At 49.8% G+C, this 21,716-nt stretch overlaps 1 protein-coding gene across 4 annotated transcripts in view; it reads left to right on the forward strand.

Moving 5' to 3' along the window:
* Nucleotides 1-21,716, forward strand: part of LOC147709635 (uridine-cytidine kinase-like 1) — a 227,244-nt gene that overhangs the window by 137,209 nt on the left and 68,319 nt on the right. For all 4 annotated transcript variants that reach the window (XM_086928159.1, XM_086928158.1, XM_086928156.1 and 1 more), the window contains 4 exons: nt 4,445-4,507; nt 9,441-9,563; nt 17,681-17,788; nt 18,674-18,830. In XM_086928159.1, the coding sequence (XP_086784285.1) occupies nt 4,445-4,507; nt 9,441-9,563; nt 17,681-17,788; nt 18,674-18,830 (451 nt within the window). The remainder of the gene's footprint in view (nt 1-4,444; nt 4,508-9,440; nt 9,564-17,680; nt 17,789-18,673; nt 18,831-21,716) is intronic.

The following is a 21,716-nucleotide window of genomic DNA, read 5'->3' on the forward strand; positions in this document are numbered from 1 at the left end:
CTCAGCACTCGCTTCCAGCGAAGGTGTTCATGCAGTTGATAGGCATGATGGCCTCCTGCATCTCCATCGTCCCGCACGCGAGACTACATATGCGTCCGCTTCAGGAGTGCCTAGCACGTCAGTGGACTCAGGCTCATGGGCAACTAACAGACCTAGTGTTGGTAAGCGGTCGGGCATACAACTCTCTGCATTGGTGGAATCCACAAAACCTTTGCAAGGGCCGACCGTTCCAGGAGCCTGTGCCACAGATTATCCTGACAACGGACGCTTCTCTCCAGGGATGGGGAGCGCATGTACTCCACTACACAGTGCAGGGACTATGGACACTACAGCAAAGGAAGATGCACATCAACGTTTTGGAACTGATGGCAATCTTCATGGCCTTGAAGGCATTCAGAGTACATCTGTGCAACAAGGTCGTGTTGATCCGGACGGACAACATGACGGCCATGTACTACATTCAGAAGCAGGGGGGCACACACTCTCCGCAGCTGTCTCATCTGGCTCAGAGCATGTGGAAGTGGGCCATTCAGAGGAACATCTTCCTCATGGCGGAGCATCTCCCGGGCAAAGACAACCAGATGGCGGACCTGCTCAGCAGGCACAGCCACCAAATGCACGAGTGGGAGATACATCCATCAGTACTCCAACCGTACTTCCAGAGGTGGGGTCATCCAGAGATAGACCTGTTCGCCACAAAGGAGAACGCAAAATGCCAAAGCTTCGCCGCCAGGTTCCCACACCCGCAATCGCAGGGCAATGCGATGTGGATGAACTGGTCAGGCAGATTTGCGTACGCTTTTCCCCCAGCACCTCTGATACCGCTGGTGGCACGCAAACTCAGGCAGCACTCGATGACTCTCATCCTGGTTGCTCCAACGTGGGCTCGCCAACCATGGTACACCACGTTTCTGGAACTCTCCGTGGTACCGCATCAAAGGCTTCATCTCACACCCAGCCTTCTGACGCAGAGCCATGGCGACATTCAGCACCCAGATCCGCAACAGCTCAACCTGGCGATCTGGCTCCTGAAGTCCTAGAGTTTGGCTACCTCAATCTTCCCCCCGATTGCATGGACATCATTCGGGAGGCAAGGAAGCCCACTACCAGAGCTTGTTATGCGGCTAAATGGAAGCGGTTTGTCATTTACTGTGTAAACCACGATATTGACCCGCTGGATGCTTCCATTCAGAACATCATTTGTTACCTGTTCCACCTGTACCAATGCAATTTGGCGTATTCTTCCATCCGCATTCACTTGTCTGCAATGGCAGCATACCTCCAGAATAGGCAACACCTGTCACTTTTTAAGGTCCCTGCCATCAAGGCTTTTCTGGAAGGACTCAAAAGGGTCATTCCACCACGGACACCACCAGCTCCGGAATGGAACCTCAATGTGGTTCTTACAAGGCTGATGGGTCCTCCCTTTGAGCCACTGCACTCTTGTGAGCTTCAGTTTCTGACTTGGAAGGTGGCCTTCTTAGTAGCAATTACATCGCTACGGAGGGTTAGCGAGCTGCAGGCGCTCACCATCCAAGAACCTTTCTTCCAAGTACACGCTAACAGGGTGGTGCTCCGCACTAACCCTAAATTCTTACCCAAGGTTGTATCTCAATTCCACATGAACCAGACAATTGAGTTGCCAGTGTTTTTTCAAAACCCAGAGTCGCTGGCGGAGCGGATGCTCCACACCCTTGATGTTAAAAGAGCCTTAATGTACTACATTGACAGGACTAAGGATTTTCGTAAGACCAAGCAACTTTTCGTTGCATTTGCCTCACACCACAAGGGAAACGCTATCTCCAAAGCTGGTATCGCTAGGTGGATCGTGAAATGCATTCAGATCTGTTACGCTAAGGCTAAACGCACTCTCACAATTCCACCAAGAGCCCACTCCACCAGAAAGTTGGGGGCCTCTATGGCTTTCCTAGGTAACATTCCCTTAGAGGATATTTGTAGAGCAGCCACATGGTCTACCACACATACTTTTACTAAACATTACTGTGTAGACGTGCACTCCAAACAGCAGGCAGCTGTTGGTCAGGCTGTTCTCAAAACACTTTTTCAGACTGCTGCAGCTGGCACGGGCGGCCGCCAATAATGGGAGGACTGCTATGTATTCTATGCACAGATATGAATTCAGCAGCCCACATGCCTCGAACTGCAAATGCTACTTACCAGTATGCATCTGTTCTTGGCATGTAGGGCTGCTGACATTCATATCGCCCACCCTCCTCCCCGGCGCCTGTAGCAGCTGCAGTATCCATATATATATATGCTCATAGCATGGTCATCACTCACATACTTCACTCCATCTCTGCCAATGGCTAAAAACAATCTGGGGATGGAGGCGATGCCCATGCGCACTGTAGTCCAGGGGAGGAGCCACCTATCTCGTGATACTTCGAAGACTCTTCCAGGACAACAATGTGCAATCATCCGGACCCAACACTAGGCGGCGATCTATGCACAGATATGAATGTCAGCAGCCCTACATGCCAAGAACAGATGCATACTGGTAAGTAGCATTTGCATTCTCGCCTCGGTGCCTATTCCAATCATGGAGTCCCACTCTGCAACTCTGGGCAATAGCTTGCTTAATCTCCACAACGGCCCCCACAACGCTACGGATGCCTGGCCTCCACCCTGGGGGTGCCCAGGAGTGGACGCCTCACAGGGAAAGCCAGGACGCGTTCCACAGCGGTATTCATAAAAGCGCCTTGAGACCCTTGCGGGTGAGTAGTGCGCTATACAAGTATCAATTTACAATTTTACTCCATCAAGACATTTCTTCCAGCCTATTACTGGAAAGGGCCTTTCTCCAGTTCGCCTGTCCACTTTCTCTTGAAAAAATTAGAGGACTGGTTCTATTCTATTCTATTAGCACTTGTATAGCGCATATCTACCCATAAACATCCCAGCAGTACTAGTTCAGAGGCAGCTCTACAGAGTATCAGAGAGGGCTGTTTTGGAATATTCGTGTTTTGAGTTACTTACTGAGTCATAGTTCATTTGTGGTCTATCTCAAGGAAGTGGGAAGGGTTTTCAAAAATGTAGCTATGTTGTAGCAAAAAGATGCAACTCTTCATCGAGATCTTTTGATCAAATGGATGTTGGCCAGAAAGGCATTAGAGTAACACAAGGTATGTTCTGGAAGACAGGGGGAGATCAGCTGCCCTCTTTCCAAGAGCGCCCTGTGGGTGATGCAGAGATTTGAATTTAATCTGCTCCACTACTGGAAACCATTTGAGGCTTTGACAGGTGGAGTGGTGTCTAGGGACATTATGCAGAATTGGGGCGGCTGAGTTCGGCCTCATCTGCAGATTGTGTAATGTCTTTTTACGAGCACCCAGGTATGAAGAGTTTCTGTAGTCCAGACGAGCAAGTAGAAGGGCCTGGACTACAGGTCTCTAGGAGAGAGGCAGAATCAACTGAATAGTTTTTCTAAGCATCCTCCGAATGCCAAAATATTTGCATCAAGCTTTAAGCCGTTAAGGGAGTCATCCAACCCAACACTCAGCCTCTTTATGGCAGTTTTTGCTTGGGGGGCGGAGCGGAGGTCCGGTCGAGCTAGTTTGGGCAGCCCAGATCCATTGAAGGATTGGGGGTTATTGCCAACGATCAAGAGTTCGGTTTTATTACTATTTAATTCCAAGCATGAGTTCTTCATCCAGGTAGCCACTTCCTCTAGGCAAGGGCCCATGGAAGCTGAAAGGGAGATGTGATTCTGGGTGAGGACCAATTGCATATCATCCGTGTACAAAACTATTGCTATCCCAAGTGAGTGGGGGATATCCACTAATGGCCTCCTATATAAATGAAACGGTGTAGGGCTAAGTGAGGAGCCCTGTGGTACGCTGCATTGAAGGGGGAGAGTATCTGAGGTTCAGCCACAGTCAAAGACCTAAAACAATCTGTCCTCAATAAATAATTTGAGCCAGGCTAGAGCAGATCCGGTAATATGGATAAAAGCACTGGGCTGGGCCGCATTGAATTGACTCTGTTGTATAACTGTTGACTACGGAGTCTTGGCCACCAACACTACCTCCCTGAGAAGCCTTTGAATTCTCGATCTCACGACAACAGAGTCAAGTGCACAAAGGGTATTCTTTGTGCCCCGGTTGTTTTGCCATAGTGGGTTAAGTCCCCAGGGGTAAAAGGTTCCATCAACCTGTGTTCAGGCCAAGTAACCCCTGCTTGCTCCATGGCCCCTACTGGCTTCAATCAGAGTGCAACTTTGAATGACAAGATCTTTTCCAGCTTATGTACATTTGTGATCTGAGATACAATTTTGCAATGCTTCTTGAAACATCAGTTGGAATTTGTGATCAGCCACTTTGTGGGTTTGTGATGAAGATGTTGGAGTCTTTTTTCATTGCATATGTAGCATTTTTAACTGATCCAAGCAATCTTTTTATCCTGACACTGTTTTCTTCCTTTCCAGCAAGTTACAGTGGAGACACCACAAGGAACCATCTATCACGGCAAACGATTCTACCAGCAGCGGGTATGGTTTAATAATACTTTGGCCTTTTACCAACAGGCCTATCTAAGATGGTGCATGTTGTTACATTACAGATTAAAGGCTTCATAAACAGTACTTTTGAAATTCAGCCATTGCAAAAAAAGACCTTTCTTTTTTCTTTTGTTATTTTTCTCAATCTGTTTCGTTTTTAACTTGTTAAATCTGCATATTCTAGAAGTTCATCTATAATGGTCTTTTTCCTTAAGCATGCTATTTTAGTTGTGTACATTGTGTTTGCCACAGTAAAAATGTAACTACCATTAATTCTTTGTAACTAACCGAACCAGAATCAGTGAACATGGAACAGTTCTTTTTGACACCTTTCTACTTGGAGCCATTCTTCACTCATCTGCTTGCTTATTGTTTGACGTTCACCTGCTTTGATTGGAAAAAAAAGGATTTTTCTCTATAAAACATACTTCAAAATGGCCATTTATATGATCATAAATAAATATTGTTTAGTCTAATCCCTGGTTCTTCCACTCAGGAGATGGTTCAGAAACTAACTTGTTACTGCATTTCTCACAAACTTCGGTTTGGAGTGCGGTCACTATGCAGACACATCCTATTCCACCACTTGGGTGTGCACCTTGGTCCCTTGTTTGCCAGTCTGTGAGAACTCACATGCTCTGTGTATCTACTCTGCCTCATTTTCCCACTTTTTAAATATATTAATCCTTTCTTTACCCAGTGCAGTCTGTGCCACAAAGCATCTCTCCTCAGTACATAATGTGCCCTGCTTTGGGAACAGCCATATTTTTCATGTGTTATCTCTGGATCCATCCAAGTTAGCTCTCTAAAGAATCATCCATTGCTTGTACAGTGGTGAGGTGATCCACAGGATGTGGGTATTTTGTTTATTGAAGAGTTAAGAAGTACATGATAACCTTTTTCGGTATGACCCAGTCCTGAATGTCTAGAGAGCGGTTGTGCTATATATACCCAGGAGCTGAAGGACATTATGACGACCCAGTCACCTGCCTCCACCAGACTCCATTAGTACACTGGTTCTATTGCTTGGTCCACTGCCTGATAGGGACAGCTCTGATAGAAGTCTCTGATCATTTCGATCAAGGGTTTGCAGATTCTTTGCAATTTGTTCTCTTCCCTAATCTCAGGTTTGATTTTGTGCATGTTTGTAATGCAGTTTCTGGTAGCAAGTGCCTTTGGGTGCTATGATGGCCTATTAACCCCTTGCGTGCGGGGCGTATTTTCCGCCTGTGCTGACTCCGCCTTGCGCGGGCGGAGTCATGACGGAATGGTTCCGTCATCAGCACAGCTCAACCGATGCTGATGACGGAACCGTTCTGTCATCAGCACGCAAGGGGTTAAAGGCATACATGGTATGTGTTTAATGTATGTTCTTTCTAAATAGGTCGCGTTGCATGATGGTGCGTGTGTATCTTTGTGGAGTGTGCTTTTACATACATAGGAACACCAAACTGCATGATTTCTGTGTGCTTTTTTGTTTGTGTTGTAAGCTGTCTAAAGTATACTGTTGTAAATGGCCAACAGTGAACCATGGTGACACCAACAAATGCTGGCTGGATTTTAAAAAAAACGCTAGGAAATTATATTACCAGCATTCATAGAATGCAGTTTCAGGCATAGAAGTTCAAGGAGCAAGTGCAGAAGGTTATTAAATATGCATGATGTTGCCCCAGAAAACAGCATGGCAGTCGTTCAGTGAGGCCATCCTTTTGGGAGTGGTAGCCGGTGCATGTGCTACCTGCTTTACAAGATAGATCTAGTGAGGCAGACTTTAAAGATAAATTGAAATCATTTGAGATTAGCATGTCTGGCAGGCCAGGTTACAAATTAGGAAAATGAACAATAGCAAACGTACATTAAACACATTAACTATATAGGTGCAAAAATGGATGGTCCACAGTTTGATATTTAGAAAAGTATATTTTTATTCTATATTTTTTGATAGTTTTTAAATTCATTCTTGTTTTCTGTACTATTTCTTAAAATGTCAAGTGCATTTTATCTCATTATTTACATTCATAATTCTAAACAGAAAAATGGATACCTTTGATGATGGCTAGCGGCAGAATAGGAACTACGCGCGTTTCGGCACTGCTGCCTTCGTCAGGGCACCGTCTTTTAGCATCATTTCTATTCCATTAAACAATCGTTTTGACTGTGATAAAAGACTGAAGATAATGTAGCACATATGTTGATTCATCAAATAATTGAATATTCAGCAATATTTGGTCATTCAGTTGTTTCTAATTTTTCAACAGTCCTATATCTTTTAATGGACTTCAATACATCGCATGAGGATTGGCCTATAAAATCTGAACGTTTTGATCTTATTTTGGAATACGATCGCTATATTTGGATCTATAGATTTCTCTGTATCAACTTTTTTTAGTGTGTTTTTTTGTGTGGATCAATATATCTTCTATGTTAAACTGGGGCGCCAGTGCCTCTTGCACTTTCATCAGTTCGTGTACAGAGTCGGTCAGCATAATAAAATGTTTTTTGCTCCCCTACCGATGTTGGTTTCCATGGATATGTTGAGTGGCACGAATGGCAGCTGCCAGCGGTTCCAGCGCAACAAAAAATAGTAAGGGGGCAACCCTGTCAGGTTCCCTACCGGACAGCTAAGAAATTGGTTATCTTGTAAAACTATCAGGAAACCATAGTCTCCCGTAGCCTTCATGGTTAGCAGATCATGGCTAGCCTGTGCTATTCCTACCTGTGGTGTTGTTCCCAAGCGACGCTGTCTGATCAGTTGTGAGTGTAGGCAACTCCCTTTCTGCCTGGGTCATGTTGCGTGTTTTCGAGGAATACAGCTGTTCATAGAAGGTGGCAAATTCCATCAGAATGTCATTTGTGTATTCGATCATCCGTTGCCCTAATAGCTGGTATTGCACCTGTTTCAGCTATGCCTCTAACAGGTGCTCTGTCTTTTCACCACATTCTTAGTGCCTTTGCTTTAATCTGAAGAGAGCTGATTCTGCTTGGAATGTATAATAAGAATTCAGGTCAAACTTGGCATTTAGCAGGTTCTTGAGGGTAGATGTCTGTCAAGTTGTACCACAAGGTTAACTGGTGTTCAAGGGTCATCAGTCTGTCACTCTCACTCGCTACGGTTCTGAAAGTCAGCAGAGTCTTTGATCAGGTGTCACAAATTAAGCTCTGCTGGTCAGTATATGTTGTCTAAGATGGCCAATAAACCTCCATCAAAAAAATAAATTATGGGGTGTTTGATAGAAATTAGGCTACTTTAAAACTTCTGAAATGGTTGCATTTGTGACATGTAGCACTGTCCATGTTCTGGGAAATATTCACCACACATGTTATCCCCTAAATCAGTTCTTAACATATTGAGCGGGGACTCTTGGGGGTCCGCAAAGCCTACTCAATCAATGTGTCTGCGACTGCCTAGAAAATTGAATAGAATTAGCAGGTTAAAAAAGCTTATACAAATAAAGATGCAAAATTTACAATTTTAAAATGTTCTGTAATTGTGAAGGAATTTGAAATCTGGGGCTAAAATTGAGTGTCAGATTGATTCGTAGGACCAGTGGAAGTGCATCAAACCGAATAAAGTATGGGCGATGAAAAGGCTCAATGGAATTTAGAAAAGCTCCATCTATTTGTGTACTGTTTTGCGGTTCAAATGATTGAAAATGCTGAGAGTTGGGCCTCTGGCTTCCAGTAGTGACTGAGTGGGTCCCTGGATTCCAATATTGAGTCAGTGGTGGGTTCACAGAAGTCAAAAGATCTGAAAGAAACAGGTTAGCATTATATTCCTTACCTCATAATATCCCCAGGCGTCAGACTGGATCCGGATCCTTTTTTCCGCGCCAGCTAGCACAGATCCGGAAAAAGTGGTACCCCTTAGTCAATTTTTGACTAAACTTTTTCGATCATTTTTGATCCTTTTCGAAGTCTAACGACTCCAACGGTGCCGGTAGGGATGCCCGGGTTCAAACCCTGCGCCGACTGCAACCGACTGATGTCAGTTACAGACCCTCACCGCCGGTGTCTTCATTGCCTGGGCCTCGACCACTACGACAAGGCCTGCTCTGACTGTCGAGCCTCGACGTCTAAGGCTAGGCAGGAGAGCTCCCGTAAGCGTCTCGAGCTCCGGCAGTCTGCCCGCGCCGCTCGAGGTCCCGGTCCGTGAGGAGTTCCATTTGTGCGTTAGGAATCGCAGCCCTAAATGTTCAAGTAGTACAAAAGGGGGTGGTGATGGACGGAGCATCTGAATCAATCAAACACTCAAACCCAGTCAAAAGATCTGGGTTTAATCCATCACCGTTCTTTAGCCCACTCTGCCACCCCAGTTCAGACATGGCTATATGCAAATCAGTCTGACCCTGTGCCTCATGGGAACAGTCCAGCCTGAACTGCTAAGCCATGTCTTCCCTGGACCGGAAACAAGCTTCCGAGGACCGGTTTCTGGCATTCCAGCCGTCTTCAGCCCGGCTTGCTTGAATCCAGTGGCAAAGTGAGCAAGGGACTCACGTCTGAGCATACCCTGCCACACTTATGGCGGCCAAAAGCGGTACAAAAGGGGGTGGTGATGGACGGAGTGGAATGTTCAAGTAGTCATCGCTTGGACATCAAGAACTCTTGTGCAGAAGGGAGCTAATGATTTAACCTCCTAATGATCAAGAATCTTTCTTTCACCAAGAAGTTCAAACTGCTGGAGACAAGGAGCTTTATGGATATCAACAGTATCCATTCCCCCAAGCAATTCAAGTGGTTCAAATGGATGGCTAGTTGGGCTGCCTGAGCCAGCCCAGCCTGGTTACCATGTGAACCACCGCAGACGAGCCTAAACTGTATAGATCTCATGTGCTGACAGTTAAATTTTACTGAAAAGGAACGGACAGCTTGGTTGACCTTCCATGTTTACCATTGTAATAACATGTTTTTGCTCCTCTGTTTGCAGATCACAGGTGTGTCCATTCTTCGAGCAGGCGAAACTATGGAACAAGCTCTTACTGCTGTTTGCAAGGATATCCGGCTAGGAAAGATACTAATCCAGACCAACCACGACACCGGAGAACCCGAGGTATAGTGATTGTTTGATTAACGATGAATTCAAATCACTTGCAATGTGAGATTTGTTTTTCAGCATGATTAGAGGCTCACTCCTACTGTTTGTCTGTAGTGCAGTAACTGTGGTGTATGGGGCTGACTAGAAGTGGCTTTAAGCTGAGCTCATGTCTGTGTACGAGAGCTGACTCGCTTAAGTTTACTCTAAACACCTTGTATAAAGACATGAGTTTGGCATTTAATTGATATACCTGTGTGTGAATGTGAAATCATAAGTCTGTTGGTGTATCGATTAGCTCTAGGTGAATGTGTGTGTGGGTATGCATCTAGAATTGGAGTGTTCTGTGGGTTGATTGTGATTTGAGCTGAGCACCCTTGCAGAGGTGTGATGGTCTGCCATTAATGTAGTGACAATTTTAATTCCTGTGACTGAACTCAGATGGTTGGTTTATAACTAAACCAAAATGGAGGATGGGAGCACACTGCCTCACAGTCCCAGCACAGTTCGCCCCTTTGCATCCTGGTAAATGCAGTACACAGTTCAAACTTACTTCAAAAGTAGCTGGAGTTTTTCACCAAAGTTGGTGCAGACATTGCTGTATATCTCTAGACACGTGTTTCTGGGTTGAGCCCTTCATCAGTAGAGAGCAGCAGTCTTGGAGAGCAAGGAAAAATCATCGGCGTTTGCTGGAAATGCTGCCAAGTTCCTCACAGGTCACAGTACCACTCACAGGCACACAGGTGCATCTCCAAAGCTCGTCAGCTTGCTGGCTCAAGGGAGCCTTTTAATCAGAATGGGGGTTGGGAGCACACTGCCTCAGAGTCCCAGCACAGTTCGCCCCTTTGCATTCTGGTAAAGGCAGTACACAGTTCAAACGTACTTCAAAAGTAGCTGGAGTTTTTCACCAAAGCTGGTGCAGACATTGCTGTATATCGCTAGACACGTGTTTCTGGGTTGAGTTCTTCATCAGTAGAGAGCAGCAGTTTTAGAGAGCAAAGAAAAATCATCTGAACTGCATTTACCAGGATACAAAGTGGCGAACTGTGCTGGGAGGTGAGGCAGTGTGCTCCAATCCCCCTTCCATTTAAAAAGACTTCCTTGAGCCACTGGGCTGACAAACTCTTGGAGATGCAGCTGTGCGCCAGGGAGAGGTACAGAGACCTGAGAGGATTGTGGCAGCTTTCTCAGCAAACCCTAGAAGAATTTTGTTTGATCTCTACTGATGAAGGATATAATCCAGAAAACACATGTGTCTAGAGATTAACAGCACTAACCTGCACCAACTTTGGTGAAACAATGCAAATTTTCAAGTAAGCATTCAACTTGAACTGCATTTACCAGGATGCAAAGGGGTGAACTGTGCTGGGAGGTGAAGCAGTGTGCTCTCGTCCCCCTTATATAACTAAACCAAGCATCTGTGTTGAAGCTCCATTATTTCTTCCATGAATTAACATAGTTTGAGTTGGGTTTCTAAGCTGGTTGTGTTAGTTATCTGTGCAAAGTATGGCAGAGGCAATCTGCATTTGGACGTGTGATGTGTTCTGGTTGAGTTACCAGTGAACTTCCATGCTGGCGTGCATAGGCTAGATGTGAGCCCCCACTGAGCATTGCAGCTGTGCATATGTCCTTAGTCAAAGTGACTTCAAGCGGTTCCCCAGGTTTGTGTGTAACATTTTCTGCTTCTCTGAGCACACTGGACTTCATAGCCAAGTCTAGTCTCGGAATGAGCCTGGATGTAGGCTAATGCTGAAATGCCTGGAGACCTGCTGGGTCAAACTAGAGCTGATGTACATGAGGTTTGCTTGATGCAATATGAAGCAAAGTTTCTAAGAATGAGCCTTGAAGACTGCATGTTGGAGCTTTGGGGATTTGGAGCCTGCTTGGTGAGCTGAGCTGACGCAGGGATCTCTAGGAGTATTTATAGGTAATCTCCATGATGGGTCTGAGTTCAGACTGAGGTGTTGTAGTGGTAGATCTGAAAGAAACAGGTTAGTATTAGATTCCTTACCTTAGAATATCCCCAGGCGTCAAACTGGATCCGGAAAATTTTGCTTAGCAGTACCCCTGCGCGTCGGTAGGCGTCGTCTGCGGCTCCGCGTGCGTCGTTGGCGCCGGGATGACATCGTCTGAGTACTTAGACGCCGCCCTCGCGCGCTGACGTCAGTTCTTCTTTTTTCCGCGCCAGCAAGTGCAGGTCCGGACAAAGTGGTACCCTTTAGTCAATTTTTGACTAAACTTTTTGGATCTTTTTGATCTGTTTTTCGAGTCGAACGACTCCGGTGCCAGTAGGAATGCCCGGGTTCAAACCCTGCATTGATTGCAACCGACTGAAGTCGGTTACCGAGCCCCATCGCCGGTGTCTGCATTGCCTGGGGCCCAACCACGATGACAAGTCGTGCCCTTGATGTCGAAGGCTAGGTGGGAGCGGTCCTGCAAGCGCCTCGAGCTCCGACAGTCGGCCCGCGCCGTTCGAGGTCCCAGTCCGGAAGGAGGTCGAGGGACCGGTTGCGGGGCTGGAGTCATCATGGCTCCGGGAGTCGACACCACTCCTCGGGCTCCAAGTCCTCAGGTAAGAGGCACAAGAAGTCGAAGCGGCGACATCGCTCTACTGACTCCCGCGGCCGGGGGTATGTATGTGTGTTCTTATATAGCGCTCGATTTTACCCTTGGGCATCTCGGCGCTTGCCTTGGGAACCCGTCCTGGTTTTTCTCTGTGAGATCACCTGTGCTGGGCATCCCCAAGATGAATGCCAGGCATCCCGCCGCGGGGGGCCGTTGTGGTGAATAAGCAAGCTTGTTGCCCAGAGCTGCATAGTGTGAACTCGTGCTTAGAGTGGGCACCGAAGCGAGAATTATCGAGTCCGTGGACCATTGGGTTCAGGACCCTGCCGCGTCGGGAATCGAACCCTGGTCCTGGGTCTGACCTCAGCTTCAGGGTATGCCTCCTCTAACCAGTGAGCCACCGCCCACGCGGCTCCACCGGAGCCGCAGGTGTCGCGGTCTGCTCCCTACCCGCCGTCCCTGGGCAGAACGCAACGCCGGAGGAGATCGATGCCTTCCTCATGGTCATGAAGTCGCTCACTCATCCGTCTGGTTCCGCTGCGCCTTCGGGCCAAGCGGCCCCGACTGGGTGCCCAAGCGGGCCGGGTGCTTCGGCCCCGGCGCCGTCGGGTGCTTCGACCACGGCGCCGTCGGCGACTTCGGTACCGATGCCGCAGGGTCCCACTGGATCCGGTTCCGGATCCGGGTCGTCGCCAGTCGACCTTACGACCTCGCCAGCGCCAGCCCCCAGGGTGTGGCCCCCAGCGCCGTCCCAGGACGACGTCGTCCCTAGTCCTACCCTCGATTCGGGTCCGTGGCCGCTCAACGCCGCTTTCTACACCAATGGGAGATTTTTACTTCCATGACCCGGCCCCATCCTTTGACCCTGAGTATCAGGAGATGGATGGCGTGGAGGATTGGGAGGGGTCTAAGGACCCTCTGGCACGTGAGTGCCAGCCTTATCAGGACTGGGCAGGTGAGCTTGGGGATGACAGTGGTCTGGACACTTTGCCAGACACTGATTTTGTCTCCCCTCCTACTGTGGCTACGGAGGAGGGGGCTGCCTATAGTGTGGTATTAACGTGGGCAGCCAAGGCCTTGGCTCTGGAGCTCCCCGTCGCGGCCGGAGGACGAACCTCCTCACTGAGGTTCTTAAACCGCAGGCAAGCTCCTCGGAGCCTCTGCTGCCGTTTAATGAGGCCTTATCTGACGTTCTTCTGAGCACCTGGTCCAGGCCCGCTACAGGTCCCCCTGTACATTGGAACGTGGCCAGACGCCACCGCCCGGCTTCCTGCCCACCCACCCCACCCCGAGAGCCTGGGCATACAGGCCTCTAACTCCCAGACCTCATTCCTGACGGCTCCCCCTAATTGGGAATCCAAGAGGTACGAACAGTATGGCAAGAAGATGTTCTCCTCACTGAGTTTGGGGTTGCGGTCCGTTAACACCGCATGCCTCTTGGGCCGTTATACCCACTCTCTGTGGGACACGGTCGCAGCCGTGCTGCCACAATGTCCGGAGGAGGCCCGGACTAAACACGCCCTAGCCCTTGCGGAGGGTCGAGATGCGGCATGGTATTCCATCCGGTATGGACTGGATACAACGGACTCACTAGGTAGAGCGATTGCAATGACGGTGGCGATTCGTCGGCATGCCTGGCTGCGTTCCGTCAACTTCTCAGCTGATGTCCAAAACACTGTTATGGACATGCCGTTTGATGGCCGTCGCCTCTTTGGCGACAAGGCAGACAGTGCGCTCGAGCGCTTTAAGGACTCGTCCTTGGGCCTGTCGGCCCGCACCAGCAACCTGCTGCCTTTCGCTCCTTTTGTGGCCAAGGAAGGGGCGCCCCCACACGTCCGGCCAGCCACGGGCCGCAGACTAACATCCAGGGCGGAGGCGGGCGTTGTAACCGCCGTGGCGGTGCCCGTGGACAACGGCGAGGTCAGTCCACATCCTCCCCCACAGCATCCGCCTCAAAGCCCTCCTAGTCCGAGCTTTCAGGCAAACCTTACTCCAGTGGGGGGCAGGGTTCGCCATCACCTTCTTCACTGGTGCAACATCACTTCGGACAGGTGGGTGCTGCAAATCGTCCGAAGGGGCTACTCCCTCCCCTTCGAGGCGACCCCTCCAGCTATGCCACCACAGTTCCACCGTGTGTCGGGGGATCACTTGAATCTTCTGCAAGAGGAAGTTACAGCCCTCTTGGCCAAGGGGGCCATCGAGCGCGTTCCTGGGCCAGAAGTAGGGTGTGGTTGATACTCCCACTACTTTCTGGTTCCCAAGAAGGGCAAAGGGGGCCTACGGCCCTATCTTGGACCTGCAGACCGTCAACGGCTTCCTCCGGAAAGAGAAGTTCAAGATGCTGACACTGGCTCAGGTCTTCGCTGCCCTGGACCCAGGAGACTGGATGGTAGAGTTGGACTCGCAGGAAGCTTATTTTCACATCCCCGTCCTGCCGGCCCATCGGCGTTACCTGCGGTTCATGGTAGGCCACGAGCACTTTCAGTTTACTGTGCTCCCCTTTGGCCTTACCAGCGCCCCATGGGTGTTCTCGAAAGTGATGGCGGTGGTCGCAGCTCATCTGCGCAGATTAGGGGTTTCAGTCTTCCCCTACCTTGACGACTGGTTGTTGAAGGTGGGCTCGCCCCAGACAGTAGTCAGCCACCTCCAGACTACGGCCGACCTCCTGCACCTGCTGGGGTGCTCCATCAATGTGCCGAAGTCACACCTGTGTCCCTCTCAGAAGCTCCTCTTCATCAGAGCGGTTCTAGACTCGTCGCAGTTTTGGGTTTATCCTCCCGAACTGCGGGTTTGGGATATTCAGGCTCTGATTCTGATCTTTCAGCCGTTATCCCGGCTCTCGGTCAGGTTGACGCTGCGGCTTCTGGGGCTGATGGCCTCCTGCATCCTTCTGGTGCATCACGCAAGGTGGCGGATGCGGGCTCTGCAGTGGGACCTGAAGTTTCAGTGGGCCCAGCATCAGGGCAACTTGTCAGACCATGTCTTGATCTCGGAGGGCACTGCAAGACAGTTGCAGTGGTGGCTCACGGACCGCACTTGGGTCAGCGGCAGATCCCTCTCCCTACCCTAACCGGAGCACGTAGTTGTGACGGACGGGTCCCTCCAGGGCTGGGGGGGCCACATGGGAGAGGCAGAGATCAGAGGCCTCTGGTCTCTGGCGGAGTCCCGGCTCCACATCAACCTTCTGGAGCTGCGGGCGATCCGGCTTGCACTGAAGGCATTCCTCCCCTCTGTCTGGGGGAGTGTAGTGCAGGTGTTCACGGACAACACCACCGCCATGCGGTACTGCAACAAACAGGGGGGGTGGGGTCGTGGACCCTACGCCAGGAGGCTCTGCACCTCTGGCAGTGGCTGGAACATCAGGGCGTGACCCTGGTAGTTCAACACCTGGCAGGTTCCCTGAACGCCAGGGAGGACGAACTTAGCCATCGGGGGCATGATGGATCACGAATGGCGTCTGAACTCGGATGTAGCGCAAGTTCTCTTTCAGCAGTGGGGAGTGCCTTGGTTATATCTATTTGCCACAGAAGAGAACGCGCAATGTCATCAGTTTTGCACGTTGGAATTTCCAAGACGGCACTCGCTTGGAGATTCTTTTCGTCTCGAGTGGAGCTGCGGTCTGTTGTACGCCTTTCCGCCTATACCACTTCTGCCCAGAGTGCTGAAGAAGATCAGGCGCGACCAGGCCCAAGTCATCCTTGTGGCTCCTGACTGGGCACGAAGATACTGGTATCTCAGCATGTCTGTCGATCCCCCTATTCGTCTGCCTCTTCAGGCGGACCTTCTGTCGCAGCAGAGAGGGACGGTCCTCCACCCGAACCTGTCCAGTCTCCACTTACATGCGTGGAGATTGAGCGGTGGCAGTTGAGGCCATTTTACTTGCCTCCTGAAGTCTGTAATGTGATTCTGGCAGCCAGGTGTCCCTCCACAAAAACGGTATACGTCTGCAGGTGGAACAAATTTGTGGCATGGTGCACAGCAAAGGCTGTGGATCCCCTTTCTGCCCCTCTTTCAGAGGTTCTCCTCTTTCTTCTTTCTCTTGCCCAGCAGGGCTCTGCTCTGGGCACTCTGAAGGGCTACCTCTCTGCTATTTCCGCCTTCTTAAGGCTCCCTGATCAGCCCTCTTTGTTCAAGTCCCCAGTTGTACGTAGGTTTTTGAAGGGCATCACTCATATGTTCCCTCCTGTTCCTTTCGTGATGCCTCAGTGGGACTTGAACCTTGTTCTGACCTATCTGATGTGCGCTCCCTTCGAGCCACTTCATAACTGTCCTCTTCGTCTCCTTACTCTTAAGACTGCCTTCCTGGTTGCCATCACCTCTGCCAGGAGAGTGAGTGAGCTCCAGGCTCTTTCTTCTAAACCTCCTTTCCTTTCTTTCCATCCAGACAAAGTTGTGTTGCGGACGCGACCCTCTTTCCTGCCAAAGGTAGTCACAGCCTTCCACATCGGGCAGTCCCATCACCTTGCCCACCTTCTTTCGCATTCCCTCGAAAGAGGAAGAGAGGGTCCAACTCTGGACCCAAAACGTGCGCTCTCATTCTATCTGGATCGCACACGCCAGTTCCGGGTGGATGACCAACTCTTTGTTGGTTACGTGGGTGCTAAGAAAGATCGGGCGGTGCACAAGCGGACCATCTCTCGGTGGGCCGTGTTGTGCATCAAGGTATGCTACTCTTTGGCTAAAAAGGAGCCTCCTGTTGGGCTGAGGGCCCATTCCACTCGGGCCACGGTGGCTACTACTGCCCTGGGTCGGGGAGTCCCCTTGCAGGACATCTGTCAGGCAGCTACTTGGGCCGTGCTGCACACGTTCGCAAGACACTACTGCCTGGACAGCCAAGTCCGGAGAGATGGCTTCTTTGGCCGTTCCGTTCTCCAGGACTTTCTGGTGTGATCATTGGTTCGCAGACCCACTACCGGGGTTGGTATTGCTGGGGTATCTATTCTACGGTAAGGAATCTGTTTCTTACAGATGCACAAGTTACTTACCTTCGGTAACGATATATCTGTAAGAAACAGTAGTTAGTATTAGATTCCTTACCGCCCCACCCATCCTCCCCATTCTGCAAACCGATATCTAGGGTTAAGGTCATCCCCTTTCAGGGCCCTAGTTTCATGGCACCAGTGTTTGTTTTTATCATGGCTCTGCATTTCTAGCTATGTATAAGAACTGACGTCCACGCGCGAGGGCGGCGTCTAAGTACTCAGACGACGTCATCCCGGTGCTGCCGCCGACGGATGCAGAGCCGGAGACGACGCCTACCGACGCGCAGGGGTACTGCTTCGCAAAATTTGCCGGATCCAGTCTGGTGCCTGGGGATATTCTAAGGTAAGGAATCTAATACTAACTACCGTTTCTTACAGATATATCGTTACTGAAGGTAAGTAACTTGTGCTTTGTGGATATTAATGTTTAGTGTGTGTAAGTAGAGTCAGCTTAGTGTGCCTTGCTGTGGTTAGGAGTTGCTTCAGTTAAGACTGAGTTACTGTAGGTGAAGTCTGAGGTAAGTATGATGTCCACCTCATTTCATTACAAATGAAGTGACTTAATTGTCTTGTATTTCCTCTTTGCAGTTGCACTACCTTCGTCTCCCAAAGGAGATCGGTGAAGACTATGTGATTCTCATGGACAGCACAGTTTCCACTGGAGCGGCAGCCATGATGGCCATTCGAGTGCTGCTGGTAAGCGTTTCTGGAGGCCTTCATAACCTTAAAAGGGAATGGGTGTTGGCAGCCGCCACTTATCCCACCGCTGATAGCACACTGAAAAGATGAAATTCTGAAAACACACCAAAAGGAGAGCATCTAGAATGTAAAGAATGTACTGCTTGGTAAATTAGCACAACTTTGTTACAAACGCAATGATTTTCTAAACTCAAGTACTGAGATGGTGTAATTCTTAGTGATACACTTTGCACAATATTAGTTGTATCATAATCAGAGCCCCTGAACAAACCTGTCCAGACATTGTCTAGAAACATTTTCAGCATTGCCTAAGCTCCAATTTAGAAAGATGTGAAAGGTGAGCAACTTGAAAATTCTTACACTCCAGTTTAATTGTAATAATCGGGTGCAATAAAGATCTTTTACTAACTCTCACCCTCTGTAGAATGAACACAATCTGTTTAAGTGCTCCAACGTGGAAGGAAAAAGCACGTAGCCGGTGGCAATGCAAAATAGTCTATTATTCAGTCTCAGACGTTAAACTGTAGTTCAACAGCTACATTTCCTTATTATATATGAATATAAGAACATGCTTTCAAGATTTTGTTAACCAAAATCTTTTAAGCTGTCTCGTGGCTAAAGTTCAGATGTACAACCATTTCCCCTTGTGTTTAGTCAGGCCCAAACAACATTTTTGTCTGAATCCCTGTTTGCTTCTTCTGCTTGGTGGCTTATACCCAACTCTATCCCTATTTTCAGTGGCATCAAGAGATTACATTTGCAGTATAAGAGGAATATAAATTCCTTACTGCTAACATTAGTCCATCTAAGTGCGTTGTTGACTGCTCTTTAATAACCGGCACTGCAGCACACAAGTAACTCACTTAACGACATTTGTTTCAGGACCACGATGTGCAAGAAGAGAAGATTTTCCTGATCTCTCTACTGATGGCAGAGATGGGGGTCCACTCTGTGGCTTATGCATTCCCAAATGTGAGGATCATCACCACCGCCGTAGACAAAAGAGTGAATGAAGAGTTTCACATCATCCCGGGCATCGGTGAGTGTCTGCCATGCCAAACAATGGGAATCCAGGCATTCATTTCTTAACTCATTTCTTAACTTACAGTTCAACGCCCAACGCTTATTTCTGCATGTAGTCATCTTGCCCCCAAGTTATCACTAACACCAGACATTCCAGGAGGAGTAAGATGCATACTGAAAAAGTTAATGTTCGAGGCATGTGGGCTGCTGAATTCATATCTGTGCATAGATCGCCACCTAGTGTTGGGTCCGGATGATTGCACATTGTTGTCCTGGAAGAGTCTTCGAAGTATCACGAGATAGGTGGCTCCTCCCCTGGACTACAGTGCGCATGGGCATCGCCTCCATCCCCAGATTGTTTTTTTCCGCCATTGGGTTCGGATGTGTTTCGGTTCCCTCTGTCGGAACCGATAGTTGTTCAACTTCGACTCGAGACCAAAAGGTCTTTAGGCTGGGCGTCGGTATAGTTGCGTACGGGTTTCTAACAGACTCTCAGCTCCGATCTCTTGCTGCCCTTCCACGTGCTTTCGGCGCGGACGGGCCTACACTACACTTTTGCTATGGAGCGAACTCCGTTTAAGAAGTGCCCGGTGTGTAACTCTAAATATTCACACCTCGACGTGCACCCTGTGTGCAATACCTGCTTGTCACCGGATCACCGCGAAGACACCTGCATGGCGTGTTCGAAGTTCCGGAGCAAGAAGACTTTAAAGATTCGTCGGGCCAATAGGCTCCAGGCTAAGTTATCGGCTACGGCGCCCCCACCAGATGACATTTTCCAGGAATCTGTCGAGGGAGAAGACGACGTGCAAGGTTCGGACTCTAATCCCGCATCCGAGGGGGAAACCCACGACGAGGGTGCGGAGAACTTTGACGAAGTCACCGACGAGGTAGGGGACGACGATCAGGCTTTTGCCACGATGGGTGATAGCTCGGAGGAGGAGCATCCCCAACCAGACTCGGGGGTTCTGACCCTTCATACGGCCCAGGTCGAGGGATCGCCTTCGGGCCTTACCCAAGATCTAACTACGAGTCCTACGTCCCCGCCTCCGGGCCCGGTCACGGACATTTATGAACCATCACTTACGTCTAAGAAAACGAAAGTGAAGCCAACTGGTCACGCACCCTCGGATGCGGAACCGAAAGTGAAAGTTGCGCTGGTGAAGAATGTTCTGGAGGCGTCAACTTCCAAGAAAACCAAAATGGCCGACTCGAAGAGCCACGCCAAGATGGCCGACCCGAAGCCCTCGGGTCGGTGCCGAAGGCGAAATCGTCCGACGCGGCTGCGTCGGCTCCGAAAGGGGTTGTGGACCCGAAGTCGGCTCCGAAGAAGCGTCAGGGCGACGACGCGCATAGCCATGGGGCGTCGGCCCCGAAGAAGGCGCATGCGGGTGATCGGGCTCTCGATGCTGAGAAGTCGCTCGAGCTGGACAAGCCCTCTCCGGCCTTGACGAAGAAGGTGGCGGAATCCCTGCAGCGGATTCGAAAGGACAGTGTGGTTCCCGCGTCGGGCACGGTGGCGCCAAAGCTCACGCCTAAGCCTGCGAAGGAGCAAACGCCTATCCGTTTCACCTTTCCTCCCAAGTCGGCACCGAAGGCCTTCGCGCCGAAACAGAGTGGACCCTCGAAGGAGGTATTGGCACCGAAAGCTGCCTTGGTGGTGTCGAAGCTTCGACTCCAACCACTTGCTGAAGAGGAACGTCGTGAGGTAACCATCGACGCCAACACCGGAAAACTGTCGCTCCTCAAAAGGAAGATCACGACGGAGCCGGCGTTGGAACATTTTAAGATCCCTCTCAAGAACAAAAGGGGCTCCGAGGACTCTTCGGCTTTGGTGGAACCTGTGTCCCCACAAACCCTGGGACACTCGCCGACGCATTCCGCCGCAGCCGGTGCGGACGAGGAAGATGCCGAGTACGACTATCCGGCGTACTCGGATCCGGAGGAGGAGCACGTTCCGTGGTCCGCCGGAGGCGACCCGGACGACCCGCAGTCGGGTCAGGACACTCAACTTTTTGCGGCCAAGACGTCCCCGACTGAGGACTCGACGGCCTTCAATGCTCTGATAGAGAGAGCTGCTTCTAACCACGACGTCGAGCTGCACTCGGACCCCGTGGATGTGGACTTCTTATTCGACACCTTCTCGGTAGCCGAAAAGTCAGTCAAAACGCTACCGATGCTTAAGGGGGTGCTTAAACATGCAACGGAGGTTTTCAAGGAGCCCACCCGAGCGCGTGTGGTCAACCCTCGCATCGACAGGAAATATAAGGCAGCGCCCACGGATCCTACATATATCAAGGGACACTTGCCATTGGACTCCTTGGTTGTTTCCAACGCTCGGAAGAGGGCGAACTCTCAAACTACTGGTGACGCTCCTCCCCCAGACAAAGAGTCCAAGATCTTTGAGGCCTCAGGCAAACGGATTGCTGCACAGGCAGCTAATATCTGGAGAATATCTAACACCCAAGCCTTACTTGCTCGTTATGATAGGGCCCATTATGACACATTAGAGGCCATACTGCAACACTTGCCTGACCAATACAAGGAGGCAGGGGAGATGCTGATTCAGGAGGGTAAACTCATTACGAATGCATCCATCAAATGTGCACTAGATGTGGCAGACACAGCCTCCAGGGCTATCAATACCAGTGTGTTGCTTAGACGCCATGCCTGGCTTAGAATTTCAGGGTTCAAACCCGACATCCAAACTACAATACTGAATCAAACAGTGAATCCTGACCACCTGTTTGGCCCAGAGGTGGATGCCACACTGGAAAAAATGAAAAAAGATACGGAAACTGCCAAGTCGATGGGGGCTTTACAAAGTCAGCAGTTTCGGAGTGGTTCCTTTCGCCGCTCAAACTCCAGAGGCACCTCAAGGGGACAGGCATCCCAGTCCACA

The sequence above is a fragment of the Lissotriton vulgaris genome, chromosome 6 (assembly GCF_964263255.1).
Source record: "Lissotriton vulgaris chromosome 6, aLisVul1.2, whole genome shotgun sequence".
Lineage (NCBI taxonomy): Eukaryota > Metazoa > Chordata > Amphibia > Caudata > Salamandridae > Lissotriton > Lissotriton vulgaris.